Source organism: Syngnathus typhle, linkage group LG5 (genome assembly GCF_033458585.1).
Source record: "Syngnathus typhle isolate RoL2023-S1 ecotype Sweden linkage group LG5, RoL_Styp_1.0, whole genome shotgun sequence".
In the NCBI taxonomy this organism is placed as follows: Eukaryota; Metazoa; Chordata; class Actinopteri; order Syngnathiformes; family Syngnathidae; genus Syngnathus; species Syngnathus typhle.
The window spans coordinates 2991918-3007824 of record NC_083742.1 but is presented as its reverse complement, the minus strand read 5'-3'; the positions used below and the strand labels follow the sequence as shown (position 1 = coordinate 3007824).

The 15907-nt window shown below is 45.7% G+C and overlaps 1 protein-coding gene across 5 annotated transcripts in view; it reads right to left on the bottom strand.

Moving 5' to 3' along the window:
* top3b (DNA topoisomerase III beta) overlaps positions 1-15907 on the bottom strand; it is a 136938-nt gene that overhangs the window by 64409 nt on the left and 56622 nt on the right. For all 5 annotated transcript variants that reach the window (XM_061277746.1, XM_061277750.1, XM_061277748.1 and 2 more), the window contains one exon: positions 266-371. In XM_061277746.1, the coding sequence (XP_061133730.1) occupies positions 266-371 (106 nt within the window). The remainder of the gene's footprint in view (positions 1-265; positions 372-15907) is intronic.

Sequence of the window (15907 nt, the reverse complement as noted above, 5' to 3'; positions counted from 1 at the left end):
CACATGTCCTGAATGTTGTTAGTCACCTAAATGTTGAACAGAGGCTTAGATCTACCGGAGTCAAATTCCTTGTTTGGCATGCCCAAACATGGCCAATAAACTTCCTAAATCTTCAATCTTACTTTGTAAGACTTTAAAGGAGCACAAACATCAACAGAACACATCAATCAAACTCGTAAGTGCATTAACACATTTGTCTGGATGTCATTGTCTCAGTGTAGGTGTCCCAGATATTTTCCTCTGATGTTTATTAGCTCAGACCCACCCAATTCTTCTTCTGAGGCAGCACGCATGGGAGTTATAGGCGGATGGTCACCAACATCAACTCCTTTCTTGGGATGGATTATACCATTTGATAGAAGATTTTTCACCTAGTAATTAAGAAATAATTTTGATTATACAGTTGTCTTGTAGTCATGATAAATAACGTTCATATTACAATTTAACATCCCCCTCCAAAGTCATTGGTGAGGGCCAATGACACCAATCCCTTTTTATTTGCTGTAGAGTGCTGGATATTTTATGTCTCCCTGCTGCAACAGACCCGATTCAAATGACTATGATTGTTTTCCAGCTTTTGCAGACTTTCCTGATTATATGATCATTTGAATTAGATGTGTTGCAACACAGAAACGTAATATAAAACATCCAAGACAATGGCCCTCGTAGAACAGGATTGAAGACAGACTGCTGTAGATTTGATACCAGAGCTACACTGTATCTCTACATCTTACAGAAAAGATGCAATTTTTAGGTGAGAAAAGGTATTTGATATATATAAATCATAAAACAGGTTGCCAGTATACATTCATTCATTTCTTTCATCTTATCCAGGGTTGAGTTGCGGGGCAGCAGCTTTAACAGGGAAGCCCAAACGTCCCCAATTCTGCTGGGTGAATCTCAGGGCTCTCCCAAGTCAACTGGGAGACACAGCAGATCAGTAGATCTTCAATGATCTCCTCCCAGATGAACAATCTTCTCACCCTATCTTTAAGGGAGAGCCCGGACTGGGGAGAAAACTATGTTCGGCTACGTGTTGGCGGGATTTTGTCCTTTCGTAACGTAGACTGACCAGTAAATCAAGAGAGTAGCCTTTTTGGCTCAACTACTTCTTTAAAACAACAGACTAAGACAGAGCCGATGCCGATGCTGCAACGATCAGCCTGTCAATATTCCCTTTCATCCTTCCCTCACTCATGAACAAGACTAGTGTATTTTAACTTCTACTCCGGGCAGCATCACATCTCTAGGGCACCACCCTTTTTCGACTGAGGAGCATGGTCTCAGATCTGAAGGTAATGATCTTCATTCAGACTACTCGGCTACAAACCGCTGCAGCAAAAGTTGAAGATTTCGGTTGACGCAAACAGTGCCACATCTGCAAAAAGCAAAGACGCAATACTGACTCCACCAAACCGGACGCGCTCAACGCCTTGGGTGTGCCTACAAATTCTGCCCCTCAACTATCTTGCCGGCAACCGCTATATTTCTTGCATACACCGGCTCTATTGATAATCTTACAAATGAATTCAATGCGACATTGTTAAATGCCATTGACTCTGTGGCGCCGTTACGTTTGAAAACTCGCCGTAGAGTGCCTACTCCGTGGTTCACAGATGAAACACGTACGCTTAAGCAATTATGTAGAAAGCATGAGCGCAGGTGGCGTCTAACCAAACTTGAGGTTTTCTATCAGGCATGGCAGGATAGCCTCCTGAAATATAAAGATGCGCTTATCTTAGCAAAAACTCGGTATTTTTCGCAAGTTATTAATCTCAATAAAAACAATCTGAAACACCTATTTGATACAGTGGCAAAGCTGACTCTGCGCCAGCCGAACCCCGATAGTTCCTTCCACTCAGCTGACGAGTTCATGAATTTTTTTGCTCAAAAGATTGAATCCATTAGGGACGAGATCAAGAATACCATTCCAATCGCTCGGTCGAGCCCGCCGTTTACCAACGCTGATGATCATGCAACAACCCTTTCAAATTTTAAAAGCGTGTCCCTTGAAAGGTTTACACAATTGGTTAGTGCGGCTAAAGCTCAGTGGCCTAGTGGTAGCGTGTCCGCCCTGAGACCGGAAGGTTGTGGGTTCAAATCCCGGCCGGGTCATACCAAAGACTATAAAAATGGGACCCATTGCCTCCCTGCTTGGCACTCAGCATTAAGGGTTGGAATTGGGGGGTTAGATCACCAACTGATTCCCGAGCGCGGCACCGCTGCTGCTCACTGCTCCCCTCTCCCCCAGGGGATGGATTAAAATCACACGGGGATGGGTTAAATGCAGAGGACAAATTTCACCACACCCAGATGTGTGTGTGACGATCATTGGGACTTTAATCTTTAATCTTTAAACAAACATGTTTACTCGACCCTCTTCCAGCCAAACAACTTAAAGAATTATTTCAAATTTTAGGACCGTCCGTCTTAAATATAATCAATCTGTCTGTCTCCTCTGGGATAGTGCCGACAGCCTTTAAAACCGCTATCATTAAACCGTTACTTAAGCGACCAAATCTTGACCCGGACTGTCTCAGTAATTATAGGCCAGTTTTAAACCTCCCATTCATAGCAAAACTTCTTGAAAAAGTAGTAGCGCAGCAGCTTATTGATTACATGGTCGCCAATGATCGATATGATACTTTTCAGTCTGGTTTTAGAGCTAATCATTCCACTGAGACAGCACTTGCTAAAGTGACTAACGATCTCCTCATAGCTATGGATTCAAACACTTCGTCTGTACTGTTACTACTCAATCTTAGTGCTGCCTTCGACACTGTAGACTTCGATATTTTATTAGGGCGTCTTAAAAGTTGTGTTGGTATTTTAGGGTCAGCACTAGGCTGGTTCCATTCCTATCTATCAAACAGGACACACCGAGTGGTCCATGGCAATGTGTCCTCAAAGGTCTATAATGTTACGTGTGGTGTCCCACAGGGATCGGTTCTCGGACAAATTCTTTTTAATATTTACATGATTCCACTTGGGAACATTTATTCTATTCGGGCTCCAGAGCTTTGGAATGCCCTACCAATGGTTATTAGGACTGCTACCTCAGTGGAAACATTTAAGACACGTTTAAGGACACATTTCTATGACATGGCCTTTAACTAACCTGTAGTGGCCGATTTGGCTGGAGTTTGTTTTCTCTCCCTCTCCACCCCCTGCCTCCCCCCTTCCCGGCCGGGGAGGTGGTTAGGTGGCACCCATGCTGACAGCGGCTATCTGGATTCTGGTGGGCCAATTCAGGATGGGGGAACTGCAGCTCAACCTCCTCAAAGACACTGCCAGAACAATTGAGGACTCCTTCGGCAGCCTTTCGCTCTGACATGGACATTCACTTTTTATTTCATTGATTTTCATATTGTATCATTTGTGCCCTCTCTGCATCCATTTAAACCTGGTGATCCTGAAAGGGGGATCCTTCCATCTGTGGTCCCTTCTCAAGGTTTCTCATTTTCCCCCGGTAGTTTTTATTTTTATTTTTCCTTGCCCTTTGGGAGCTTAAGATCAGGGGATGCTTTGAGAATAATTGTCAATTTTTGTCTATGTGAAGCCCTTTGAGACGGCTTGTGATTTAGGGCTATACAAATAAACTTGACTTGACTTTGCAGAGTCCAATCCTCACTTGAAACTAATTCAACTTACTGCTATTCAATGTGGATCGAATCAAACATTCCGGGACTAAACGGATCCTGAGTAGTTGGAACAAATACTCCGGTGCCCCTCAACTACCTCGGTGTACCAATCCATGTGATTCGATGTCCATGTGATTTTGTCGAGGCATGTCAACCATGACAGTGCAACAACATCCAGAACCTTGAGGGACTCTGGGCAGAGATCATTCACCACTTTGCTTTGCCACATGGCATACCAGTACTGTTGGAATAATTTAGCGGTGAAGCTTTGGCCTGCCTGACCTGTGGCCTTATATTTTATGAGCTGACTCGTTCAACAAAGTTCTTCTGATCTAGTTCCAGGGATGTCCTTAAACCCCTAATCAGTTTTATGTATCCTTCCTGTCCTTTTCTTATCTTTCTGTTTTTTTCCTGTAAGAGTCCTTCACTAGCTATGACCAGAGCTCTTTCGCACAGGCAAAATGTCCTTTGTTTAGTTCAAAGGAATTTCTTTCCTTTTTGTTAACTCTGTAGTTCTGATTCATAGATTGTTGTGGATCAGAACTGTTTTTCTTTGGTAAGTGTTATAGAAAAGGCATACAGTTTGAAGTAGTTGCATATAGGTTATCCCATCCATTCATCCATCTTCTTTCATTTATCCGGGGTCAGGTCGCGGGAGCCACCTCATCTGGTTCCTCTCAACATGGAGGAGTAGCGACTCTACTCCGAGCCTCTCCCGGATGACCGAGCTTCTCAACCTATATCTAAGGGAGAGCCCGGACATCCTGCGGAGAAAACTCATTTCGGCCGCTTGTATCCGGAATCTCGTTCTTTCGGTCACGACCTATAGCTCGTGACCATAGGTGAGGGTAGGAGCGTAAATCGACCGGTAAATTGAGAGTTTTGCCTTTTGGCTCAGGTCTCTCTTTACCACGACGGACCGGTACAGAGTCCGCATTACTGCCGACGCTGCACCGATCCGCCTGTCGATATCGCGCTCCATCCTCCCCTCACTCGTGAACAAGACCCCAAGATACTTAAACTCCTCCACTTGGGGCATGATTTCAGCCCCGATCCGGAGAGGGCATTCCACCCTTTTCCGATCGAGGACCATGGACTCGGATTTGGAGGTGCTGATCCTCATCCCAACCGCTTCACACGGCTGCGAACCGCTCCAGTGAGAGCTGGAGATCACGGCCTCAAAAGGCCAACAGCACCACGTCGTCTGCAAAAAGCAGAGATGCGATGCTGAGGTCCCGAAACCGGACGCCCTTAACACCTTGGCTTCGCCTAGAAATTCTGTCCAAAGAAATTATGAACAGAATCGGTGACAAAGGGCAGCCTTGGCGGAGTCCAACCCTCACTGGGAACGAATACAACTTACTTCCGGAAATGCGGACCAAACTCTGGCATCGGTGATACAGGGACCAAACCGCCCTTATCAGTTGGCTCGGCACCCCGTACTCCCGAAGCACCATCCGCAGAACCTCCCGAGGGACACGGTTGAACGCCTTCTCCATGTCCACAAAACACATGTGGACTGGTTGGGCGAACTCCCATGCACCCTCGAGGATCCCGCTGAGGGTGTAGAGCTGGTCTACTGTTCTACGGCCAGGACGAAAGCCACACTGCTCCTCCTTAAACCGAGGTTCGACCTCTCGCCAAACCCTCCTCTCCAGCACCCCTGAATAGACCTTACCAGGGAGGCTGAGGAGTGCGATTCCCCTGTAATTGGAACACACCCTCCGGTCCCCCTTCTTAAAAAGAGGAACCACCACCCCAGTCTGCCAATCCAGAGGCACTGTCCCCGATGTCCACACAATGTTGTAAAGGCGTGTCAGCCATGACAGCACCACATCATCCAGAGCCCTTAAGAACTCCGGGCGGATCTCATCCACCCCCGGGAGTTTTTTAACTACCTCAGTGACTTCGACCCCAGAGATTGGAGAGTCCCCCTCGGAGTCCCCGAGTCGAGGTCAGCAGCACGCCATACCCATTGTAAACAGTGTTGATGTTGCACTGCTTCCCTCTCCTGAGACGCCGAATGGTGGACCAGAATTTCCTCGAAGCCGTTCGGAAGTCATTCTCCATGGCCTCGACAAACTCCTCCCACGCCCGGGTTTTTGCCTCAGCAACCGCCGAAGCCGCGTTCCGCTTGGCCATCCGGTACCTGTCAGCTGCCTCCGGAGTCCGGAGAAGCTGAGAACAGGCCTGATGTAACAATAACAGTTATTCAAATATCTATAACATAAATAACACTTTTATCAAACCATCTGTGTCACTCCAAATCATTAAAGCCATCGATCGAGTTGGTCATCCTTTATGTAAACAAACAAGTCCGACGTCAGCAGCGCGTTGCAGTTCAACTTTTTCAACAGGCCCATATAACAATATATAAACTATATATGAAATAATAATATAAACAACAATTTTATCAAACCATCCGTGTCACTCCAAATCAATAAATCTATCAGAATCTTCGTCTTCCGTGTCACTTAAAAAAAAGAAAGAAAAAAAAAAAGCTGTTGACGCCGGAAAGACCACGTGCGCCGCCGACGTCAGACTAAATATATCAAATAAATGTAATATAAACAACAATTTTATCGAACCATCCGTGTCACTCCAAATCAATAAATTCATCAGAATCTTCGTCTTCAGTGTCACTTAAAAAAAAAAAAAAAAAACAGCTGTTGACACCGGAACTACGTGCACCGCTGACGTCATCAAATAAAAGTAATATAAACAACAATTTTAACGAATCATCCGTGTCACTTCAAATCATTAAATCCACCGAAATATTTATCCTCTGTCAAAAAAAAAAAAAAAAAAAAGTAGGCGGCTCCAATTATTCCACACATCAACGTATATAACCCCTCCATGAGTCGTCACCTTATCGTGGTGGAGGGGTTTGCGTGCCCCTATGATCCTAGGAGCCATGTTGTCTGGGGCTTCATGCTCCTGGTAGGGTCACCCATGGCAAACGGGTCCTAGGTGAGGGGCCAGACAAAGCACGGCTCAAAAAGCCCCTTATGATGAAAAATATATATGGAAACAGATTTCCCTCGCCCGGACGCGGGTCACCGGGGCCCCCCTCTGGTGTGGGTATACTTCTTGCCCCCCGGCTGGGCGCCTGCCCATTGGGGTTCACCCCGGTGAACGAGAGGGTAGCCTCCCTCCGCCTTCGGGTGGGGGGACGGGTCCTGACTGTTGTTTGTGTCTATGCACCAAACGGCAGCTCAGAGTACCCACCCTTCTTGGAGTCCCTTGAGGAAGTGCTGGAGAGCGCTCCTTCTGGGGACTCCATCGTTCTACTGGGTGACTTCAATGCTCACGTGGGCAATGACAGTGAGACCTGGAAGGGCGTGATTGGGAGGAACGGCCCCCCCCGATCTGAACCCGAGCGGTGTTCTATTGTTGGACTTCTGTGCTCAACACGGATTTTCTATAATGAACACCATGTTCAAACATAAGGGTGTCCATGTGTGCACTTGGCACCAGGACACCCTAGGCCGCAGTTCGCTGATCGACTTTGTAGTCGTGTCATCGGATTTGCGGCCGCATGTTTTGGACACTCGGGCGAAGAGAGGGGCGGAGCTGTCAACTGATCCCCACCTGGTGGTGGGTTGGCTCCGATGGTGGGGGAAGATGCCGGTCCGACATGGCAGACCCAAACGCTCTGTGAGGGTCTGCTGGGAACATCTGGTGGAATCCCCTGTCAGGAAGAGCTTCAACTCCCACCTCCGGCAGAGCTATTCACACGTCCCGGGGGAGGCGGGGGACATTGAGTCCGAGTGGACCTTGTTCCGCGCCTCCATTGTTGAGGCGGCCGACCGGAGCTGTGGCCGTAAGGTCATTGGTGCCTGTCGTGGCGGCAATCCCCGAACCCGCTGGTGCACACCGGCGGTAAGGGATGCCGTCAAGCTGAAGAAGGAGTCCTATCGGGCCGTTTTGGCGTGCGGGACTCCGGAGGCAGCTGACAGGTACCGGATGGCCAAGCGGAACGCGGCTTCGGCGGTTGCTGAGGCAAAAACCCGGGCGTGGGAGGAGTTTGGCGAGGCCATGGAGAATGACTTCCGGACGGCTTCGAGGAAATTCTGGTCCACCATCCGGCGTCTCAGGAGGGGGAAGCAGTGCTACGTCAACACTGTTTACAGTGGAGATGGCGTGCTGCTGACCTCGACTCGGGACGTCGTGTGTCGGTGGGGAGAATACTTCGAAGACCTCCTCAATTCCACCGGCACGCCTTCCATTGTGGAAGCGGGGCCTGGGGACTCTGAGGCGGACTCTCCAATCTCTGGGGTCGAAGTCACCGAGGTAGTTAAAAATTTCCTCGGTGGCAGGGCCCCGGGGGTGGATGAGATCCGCCCGGATTTCTTAAGGGCTCTGGATGTTGTGGGGCTGTAATGGCTGACACGTCTCTACAACATCGCGTGGACATCGGGGACAGTGCCTCTGGATTGGCAGACTGGGGTGGTGGTTCCCCTCTTTAAGAAGGGGGACCGGAGGGTGTGTTCCAATTACAGGGGAATTACACTCCTCAGCCTCCCTGGTAAGGTCTATTCAGGGGTGCTGGAGAGGAGGGTCCGTCGGGAGGTCGAACCTCGGATTCAGGAGGAACAGTGTGGCTTTCGTCCTGGCCGTGGAACAGTGGACCAGCTCTTCACCCTCAGCAGGATCCTCGAGGGTGCATGGGAGTTCGCCCAACCAGTCCACATGTGTTTTGTGGACTTGGAGAAGGCGTTCGACCGTGTCCCTCGGGAGGTTCTGTGGGGGGTGCTTCGGGAGTACGGGGTACCGAGCCAACTGATAAGGGCGGTTCGGTCCCTGTATCACCGATGCCAGAGTTCGGTCCGCATTTCCGGCAGTAAGTCGGATTCCTTCTCAGTGAGGGTTGGACTCCGCCAAGGCTGCCCTTTGTCACCGATTCTGTTCATAGTTTTTATGGACAGAATTCTTAGGCGCAGCCGAGGCGTTGAGGGTGTCCGGTTTGGGGACCTCAGCATCGAGTCTCTGCTTTTTGCAGACGACGTGGTGCTGTTGGCTTCTTCAGGCCGTGATCTCCAGCTCTCACTGGAGCGGTTCGCAGCCGAGTGTGAAGCGGTCGGGATGAGGGTCAGCACCTCCAAATCCGAGTCCATGGTCCTCGATCGGAAAAGGGTGGAATGCCCTTTCCGGATCGGGGATGAGATCCTGCCCAAAGTGGAGGAGTTTAAGTATCTGGGGGTCTTGTTCACGAGTGAGGGGAGGATGGAGCGCGAGATCGACAGGCGGATCGGTGCAGCGTCGGCAGTAATGCGGACTTTGTACCGGTCCGTCGTTGTAAAGAGAGAGCTGAGCCAAAAGGCAAAGCTCTCAATTTACCGGTCGATTTACGCTCCTACCCTCACCTATGGTCACGAGCTATGGGTCGTGACCGAAAGAACGAGATTCCGGATACAAGCGGACGAAATGAGTTCGGGCTCTCCCTTAGAGATAGGGTGAGAAGTTTGGTCATCCGGGAGAGACTCGGAGTAGAGTCGCTGCTCCTCCACGTTGAGAGGAGCCAGATGAGGTGGCTCGGGCATCTCATCAGGATGCCTGCTGGACGCCTCCCTGGGGAGGTGTTCCGGGCATGTCCCACCGGTAGGAGACCCCGGGGACGACCCAGAACGCGCTGGAGAGACTATGTCTCTCAGCTGGCCTGGGAACGCCTTGGGATCCCCCGGGATGAGCTAGATGAAGTGGCTGGGGAGAGGGAAGTTTGGGAGTCCCTCCTGAAGCGGCTGCAATTATTCCACAGCCATGGTGCGGTTTCATGCGGTTTGAAGTGAAAATAACGTGAAGTGATCAACTATACTAGTAAGTAAAGTGTTAATGATCAAGTAAAAATTTGTGAAAAAATTCACATATAGGTCGCTCCTGAGTATAAGTCGGCCCCCCCACCCAAATTATTAAGAAAAACGTGACTCATAGTCCGAAAATTACGGTACTTAATGTGTGTTGAAGTGTTATTTACTCATTATTATTGTGTGTTGTGTTAGTTTACCAAGAAGATAAACTTGGCAAAGTTTTAGTTGCATTGTTCCACAGGAAAGCAGCATTTAACGTGCTTCAAGTTATCTGATCACAGTCAAGGACGAGTCAGCCAACCACGAAGAAGCCAACCGGTTGAGAAAACAGGAGAGACTCTAATTCCAGTGCTTTGGTCACAGGTTGACAATTTTATGCCGGCACACACCACACCAGAGATGGGGACTCGAGTCACTGTGACTTGGACTCGAGTCGCTGTTTTGATGACGTGTGACTGGACAATACCGTTTTTTTCCGTGCATAATGTGCCCCCGTGCATAAAATGGCATGTCGAAGCTGGAAAAAAGCCTGTACCCATGTATAATACGCACCCAAATTTTGACTCTAACTTAAGTCCGTAAACGTAAAATTATTTCAGAAAAAAGATCATCTTTGGGAACAACCGGATGTTATTCTGCCGGTCAGTATCACTGCGCATGCGGTAGCAAACTCGATAGCGAAGAAATGCTTCGGAAATTTTGTAGGGTACATCGTGCGACAAACGAGCAGGTGATCGAGCAAGCGTCTGATACGAGAGCATTGTGTTCGTATGGAGCGTGTTTGTAGTGAACAGCAGAGAAGAAAGGAACAAGGCAAAGTGTTGGGAAATAAAATATTTCCTGTAATACCCATTTTGTTATTTGCTGATTGAAACTGTTAATTAAACTGTGAATTGAAGCTAATAGGTAGAGAATTGACCTCTCGCTCTTTATATAGCTGACGTGTCTTGCGCATCTGTTCTGCGCATACTGTAATGGCGGCCTCCATATGATATCCGGTCTGCGATGGAGATTAAAAAACAAACAATATTTGACAGTAACACACCATCAAGGATTGCACCATTGCATCAAACGATGTGTTGTCAATTATGAATTTTATTGACTGTGTTGGGCAGGATGGGTGAATGTGATGCGCGATTGACAACAAACAAGAAGAAAGGTGTGATTTCAACTTTTATTTCGAGGGAGATTTTCTTCAAAAATTGTTGTACCCATGCATAATGCGCACCCCAGATTTTAGGACAATAAATTAATTAAATTTTGCGCATTATGCACGGAAAAACACGGTAATGAAAAAACTTGAGACTCGACTTGGAAGTTAAAGACTCGGGACTTGACTTGAGACACGATGACTAATGACTTCAGTGTTATTTAGTTTATGTTTTCAGTTTGAATAAAAAAGTAATAATACATTTAAAAAAGTAACATCGATAACGCGGTAGGAGCGCAGGCTGAGAATAGCGTTGTCATGATTGGATCGCTACCCTGTCAATCAATCAGTCGTGCCCTCTCTACCTACCTAACGTGTTTATTGGAGAATCACGCCCCCTTATATCAGACATGCACAATCATGTCAGCGGGAGCGGTACCTTCGTCTATAGTAATTACCTTTATGACGGCAAAAGACGGACAGCACAGTGCAAGATATGCAACAGAAACATTTCAGACAGCCAGACAACAACGTCAAACTTCGTCCGTTTGAAGTTTATAGAGCTGTCTCCAGATGTTACAGATGAAACATAAAATGTTTCTAATGCTCTTTAAGGTGTTTCCTTCTTTCAGATTATTTTTTCATATTTGCAACTCAAATGTGTCAGACAGTGTCGGCAGAGGTTCATTTGTTTAGATCAGTGATTCTTAACCTTGTTAGAGGCATTGAACCCCACCAGTTTCATATGCGCATTCACCGAACCCCTCTTTTGTGAATATATATTTATTTTTTTCAAATTCAAGACAGAGATGTTTTTACTGGTGCACAAAATGAGCCGTGCATAAACATCACCTTGTTCAAAGAATAAAACCAACACAATGCATGAATTCACAACAAATGACATACCAGCAAATCAGTGTGACTTCTGCTGTTGCGTTTGCGAGACCAGTTCAGATATGCGAATTTATAAATCAGGTGTGTTTAGACCTCCGCAGTGGAGGCTCTGCCGAACCCCTGAAACAGACTCACCGAACCCCTAGGCTTCGACCGAACCCAGGTTAAGAACCACTGGTTTAGATTGAGCTGTCAATCATTGTATGAGGTAATTTCTTTTTTGTTTGATTCCATGGTGTCTTTTACTGAATATCAGTAATTACAGTGCAAATCCAAATTATTGTCATACTTTTTAAACAGTTTAGACACATTGGACAATGATGGTTACTTAAAGTTACTTATATCTTGTCTTTTCACGTTACTAAGATCAGATTCTGCGGGTAAAATTGCAATAATGTGACTTGACTTGGACTTGACTTGACCTATTTAAGGACTTGACTTGGACTTGACCTATTTAAGGACTTGACTTGACATGACCTTGTAAACTCAAAACTCAAACTTGGGACTTACTTGAGACTTGAAGGTTAAGACTTAAGACTTACTTGAGACTTGCACATGTGTGACTTGGTCCCATCTCTGCATCACACTACATTCTTTAGATGGGCAGCGTTGCTACAGCTCCAACCCCCCCTCCCTTTAGTGTAGCAACGCCTTTGTAACCAGGGAAACCAAAGCATTAAAAAGAGGAGTACGCAGAGTAAGACCTCAGAATTGATGGAGACTGTAACTGAGCTTTCTTCGTCATTCTCCTCTGAATGTTCCGTCAGGCTCGTTCTCAGCCTGTTGTTGCTTGTTCATGTCTGTTCTTGGTGTTGGATTTTGTCGAATAAATGTCCCCCAAAATGCGACTTATACTCCGGAGCGACTTATATATGTTTTTTTTCACGCTATTGTGCATTTTGAACAGAGGGTGTGATTTACCGAAGTCAAATTCCTTGTTTGGCACGCTCAAACATGGCGAATAAAAAACTCTTGAATCTTGAATTTTATGGCTAATGCGACCTATATTCTGGAGCGACTTTTAGCCCGAAAAAACTGCTGCTTACAATGTTTATATCAGGGGTGTCCAAACTACGGCCCGCAGGCCGCAGTTTTTATTGGCCCGCAGCAAAGAATAAGTACTGGGCAGGCTAACGAGTTAGCGGAAAGATGCTAATTCGCGATCGTGCTAACACTCGCAAACGGACCTCTAAAGGAAATTAAACGAACATTTGAAGGAATACTACATTGGCCTAAAGGTTAGACACGTGATCATTCATTTCTCTTGTTAGGAGACACACTTACATCGCCAATGACTCCTGTACCACTGTAACCGACATATGCACAAGAACGTAAAAAAGGAAGTGGTATCGCCTGAAAACGGCCTTCAAAATAAATCACCCTACCTCAAATCAAAGCATGGCTGAATAACATAAATAACATGGAGAATTCTTAACACAAACTGTAAATATGTTTTTAGAACAACTTCTTATTATACATTTTTTTATAACAAGGTAGAAGTGTACATACTGTAAATATGTTCTTAGAACTCTTATCATTATAACAATTTTCTATAACAGGGTACAGCACTGTAAATGTGTTTTTAGAACTCTTATTATATTAACTTTAAAAAAAAAAAAAAAAAAAAAGGTACAAGTGTACGCACTGCAATTGTGTGGGCACTTCTTGCCTTCTGCTGGCGTGTGGGCAAGTTTTGTGCCATAATTCTTCAATTTAGAAGTTTTATTTTGACTCTTTTATCATTATAACAATTTTCAATAACAAGGTACAACACTGTAAATGTGTTTTTAGAACTTTTATTATATTAACTTTAAAAAAAAAAAAAAAAAAAAGGTACAAGTGTACGCACTGCAATTGTGTGGGCACTCCTTGCCTTCTGCTGGCGTGTGGGCAGGTTTTGTGCCATAATTCTTCAATTTAGAAGTTTTATTTTGACTTTTAATTCTTTTTTCAATTTGGGAAAAAAATGCGCGATGTAGTGAAACCGCGATAAACAAACCGTGATGTAGCGAGGGATTACTGTACATCTTTGAAAATCAAGGCAACTGTGTTTGTCTAATTTGTAAAGAGACGGTTGCCTTGTTTAAGGATTTCAACTTAAAGAGACACTATCAGACTACCGTTTTTTTCCGTGTATAATGCGCAAAATTTAACGAATTTGTTGTCCTAAAATCTGGGGTGCGCATTATACATGGGTACAAAAAAATCTTTATTTATTTTTTTTTAATTTTTTTTTTTTTTTTTTTTTTTTTTTTTAGAAAACAAAACCAACAACAGGACTGACCGACAAAGTCGTGGAACAAAAAGACAGGGTGACATTACCAAAGACAGGAACAGAAAGCAAACAGACATCATGACAGTAACACATGCAATGATCCGACGGTGAGCGAGGGGCAGACAGGACTTAAATACAAAACATGTTACATCGATTGAGGTGACACAGGAAGAGAGGGGCGACGCGAACAGAAACTATGGCAACCTAGACACATAGCAAAACTGGGGACGAGACGTGACAAATGTCCCTCGAAATGAAACTTGAAATCACCAAGTTTTGGTTTCCAAGGGTGTTTTTATTCCTCTTCAACGTCTCTCCCATACAGAGCCGCCTTTTTCACGTCCGCACGCCTCTTTCCCGTGCGCGCACGGAGCGCGGTGGTGCGTTTATGAACAGTCGGAGAAATCAACGCCAACAAAAAAAATTACATCCAGCCTAGTTAAGACCATACCAAAGACTATAAAAATGGGACCCATTGCCTCCCTGCGTGTGTGACGATCATTGGGACTTAAAAAAAAATAAAAAAATAAAAATAAAAAAATAAAATTCATAAAAAAAATTCATAAAAATTGGGTGCGTATTATACATGGGTACAGGCTTTTTTCCAGCATCAGCATGCCATTTTTAGGGTGCGTATTATACATGGGGGCGCACTATACACGGAAAAAAACGGTAAACATGCGAACACAAACGACCAGCTAACAGGGAGTGACCGCGCTGATAAAGTGAAGCAGCTCCAAGCTGAACTGGCATCACAACAGCGATTCTTCACACGGGACTGTGAGTCAAAAATAAATATTACTAAAGCAAGCTACGAAGTGGCCATGTTAAGACTGTTGATGTTATGGACCTGTAGACCTGACACAAACTATTATTTTCTGAAAGATAATGTATGTATAAATGACACGAGCAAAATTCACTAGTTTTAAGTTTTAATAATAACAGACAACTTTGCATTACTTATAACTCCCGTTTAAAATGTTCATGAGGCAAAAGTAATTTTAAACTCATGTAAATTTAAGGTATTTTATACAGTTTGTGGGCGGCTCGGTGGAGCACTTGGGTAGCACGTCCGCCTCGCAGTTAGGAGGGTGCGGGTTCGATTCCACCTCCGGCCCTCCCTGTGTGGAGTTTACATGTTCTCCCCGGGACCGCGTGGGTTTTCTTCGGGCACTCCGGTTTCCTCCCACATCCCAAAAACATGCTTGGTAGGCCGATTGAACACTCCGAATTGTCACTAGGTGTGAGTGCGAGTGCAAATGGTTGTTTGTCTCGGTGTGCCCTGCGATTGTCTGGCAACCGGTTCAGGGTGTCCCCCGCCTACTCCCCGATGACGGCTGGGATAGGCTCCAGCATGCCCGCGACCCCCGTGGGGACTAAGCGGTACAGAAAATGGATGGATGGATGGATGGATGGATGGATATACAGTTTATTCAATGTTAGGCAGAATTTGTGTTTTTAGAGTTGTTCACATCTGCATGATTGACTCATATTTGGTTATTTTGTCATTTGAAAAATAAAGACAATTGTGACAATGAAATTTGTTTCATAACAGTGTGTATTTGCATGCCATTTCTGAAGTTAAAAAAATGTCAGAAAAAACTATTGGCCCCCGGGCCCCTTCACTTTATCAAATCTGGCCCTCCTTGCAAAAAGTTTGGACATCCCTGGTTTATATGTACCGTAATTTTCGTCACTTGAAATTCAAATTACAGTAATCCCTTGCTACATCGCAGTTTGTTTATCGCGGTTTCAATTTGTTTTTTTTTAATTTTTGAAATGAAAACACATAAGTCGCTCCTTATTATAAGTCGCCCCCAAACTATGAAAAAAAACCGCGACTTATAGTCCGAAAATTACGGTAATGAAATATATTTAACAACACAGAGTCAGCACCAAGGTGCCCCGCTAATTAGCACGTCCACCTCACAGTTCAGAGACGCAGGGTTCGGTTCTGGCTCCAGCCTTCCAGTAGATCCAGCATATTCTCCCTGTGGCTGCATGGATTTTCTCTGGGGACTTCGGCTTGCTCCTACATTACAAGAACCTGCATGGTAGGCCGGTTGTCCACTCTAAATTGTAGAAGTGACTGTGTGTGTGAATGGTTGTTTGTCTGTGTGCCCTGCAGTTGGCTGTCAAT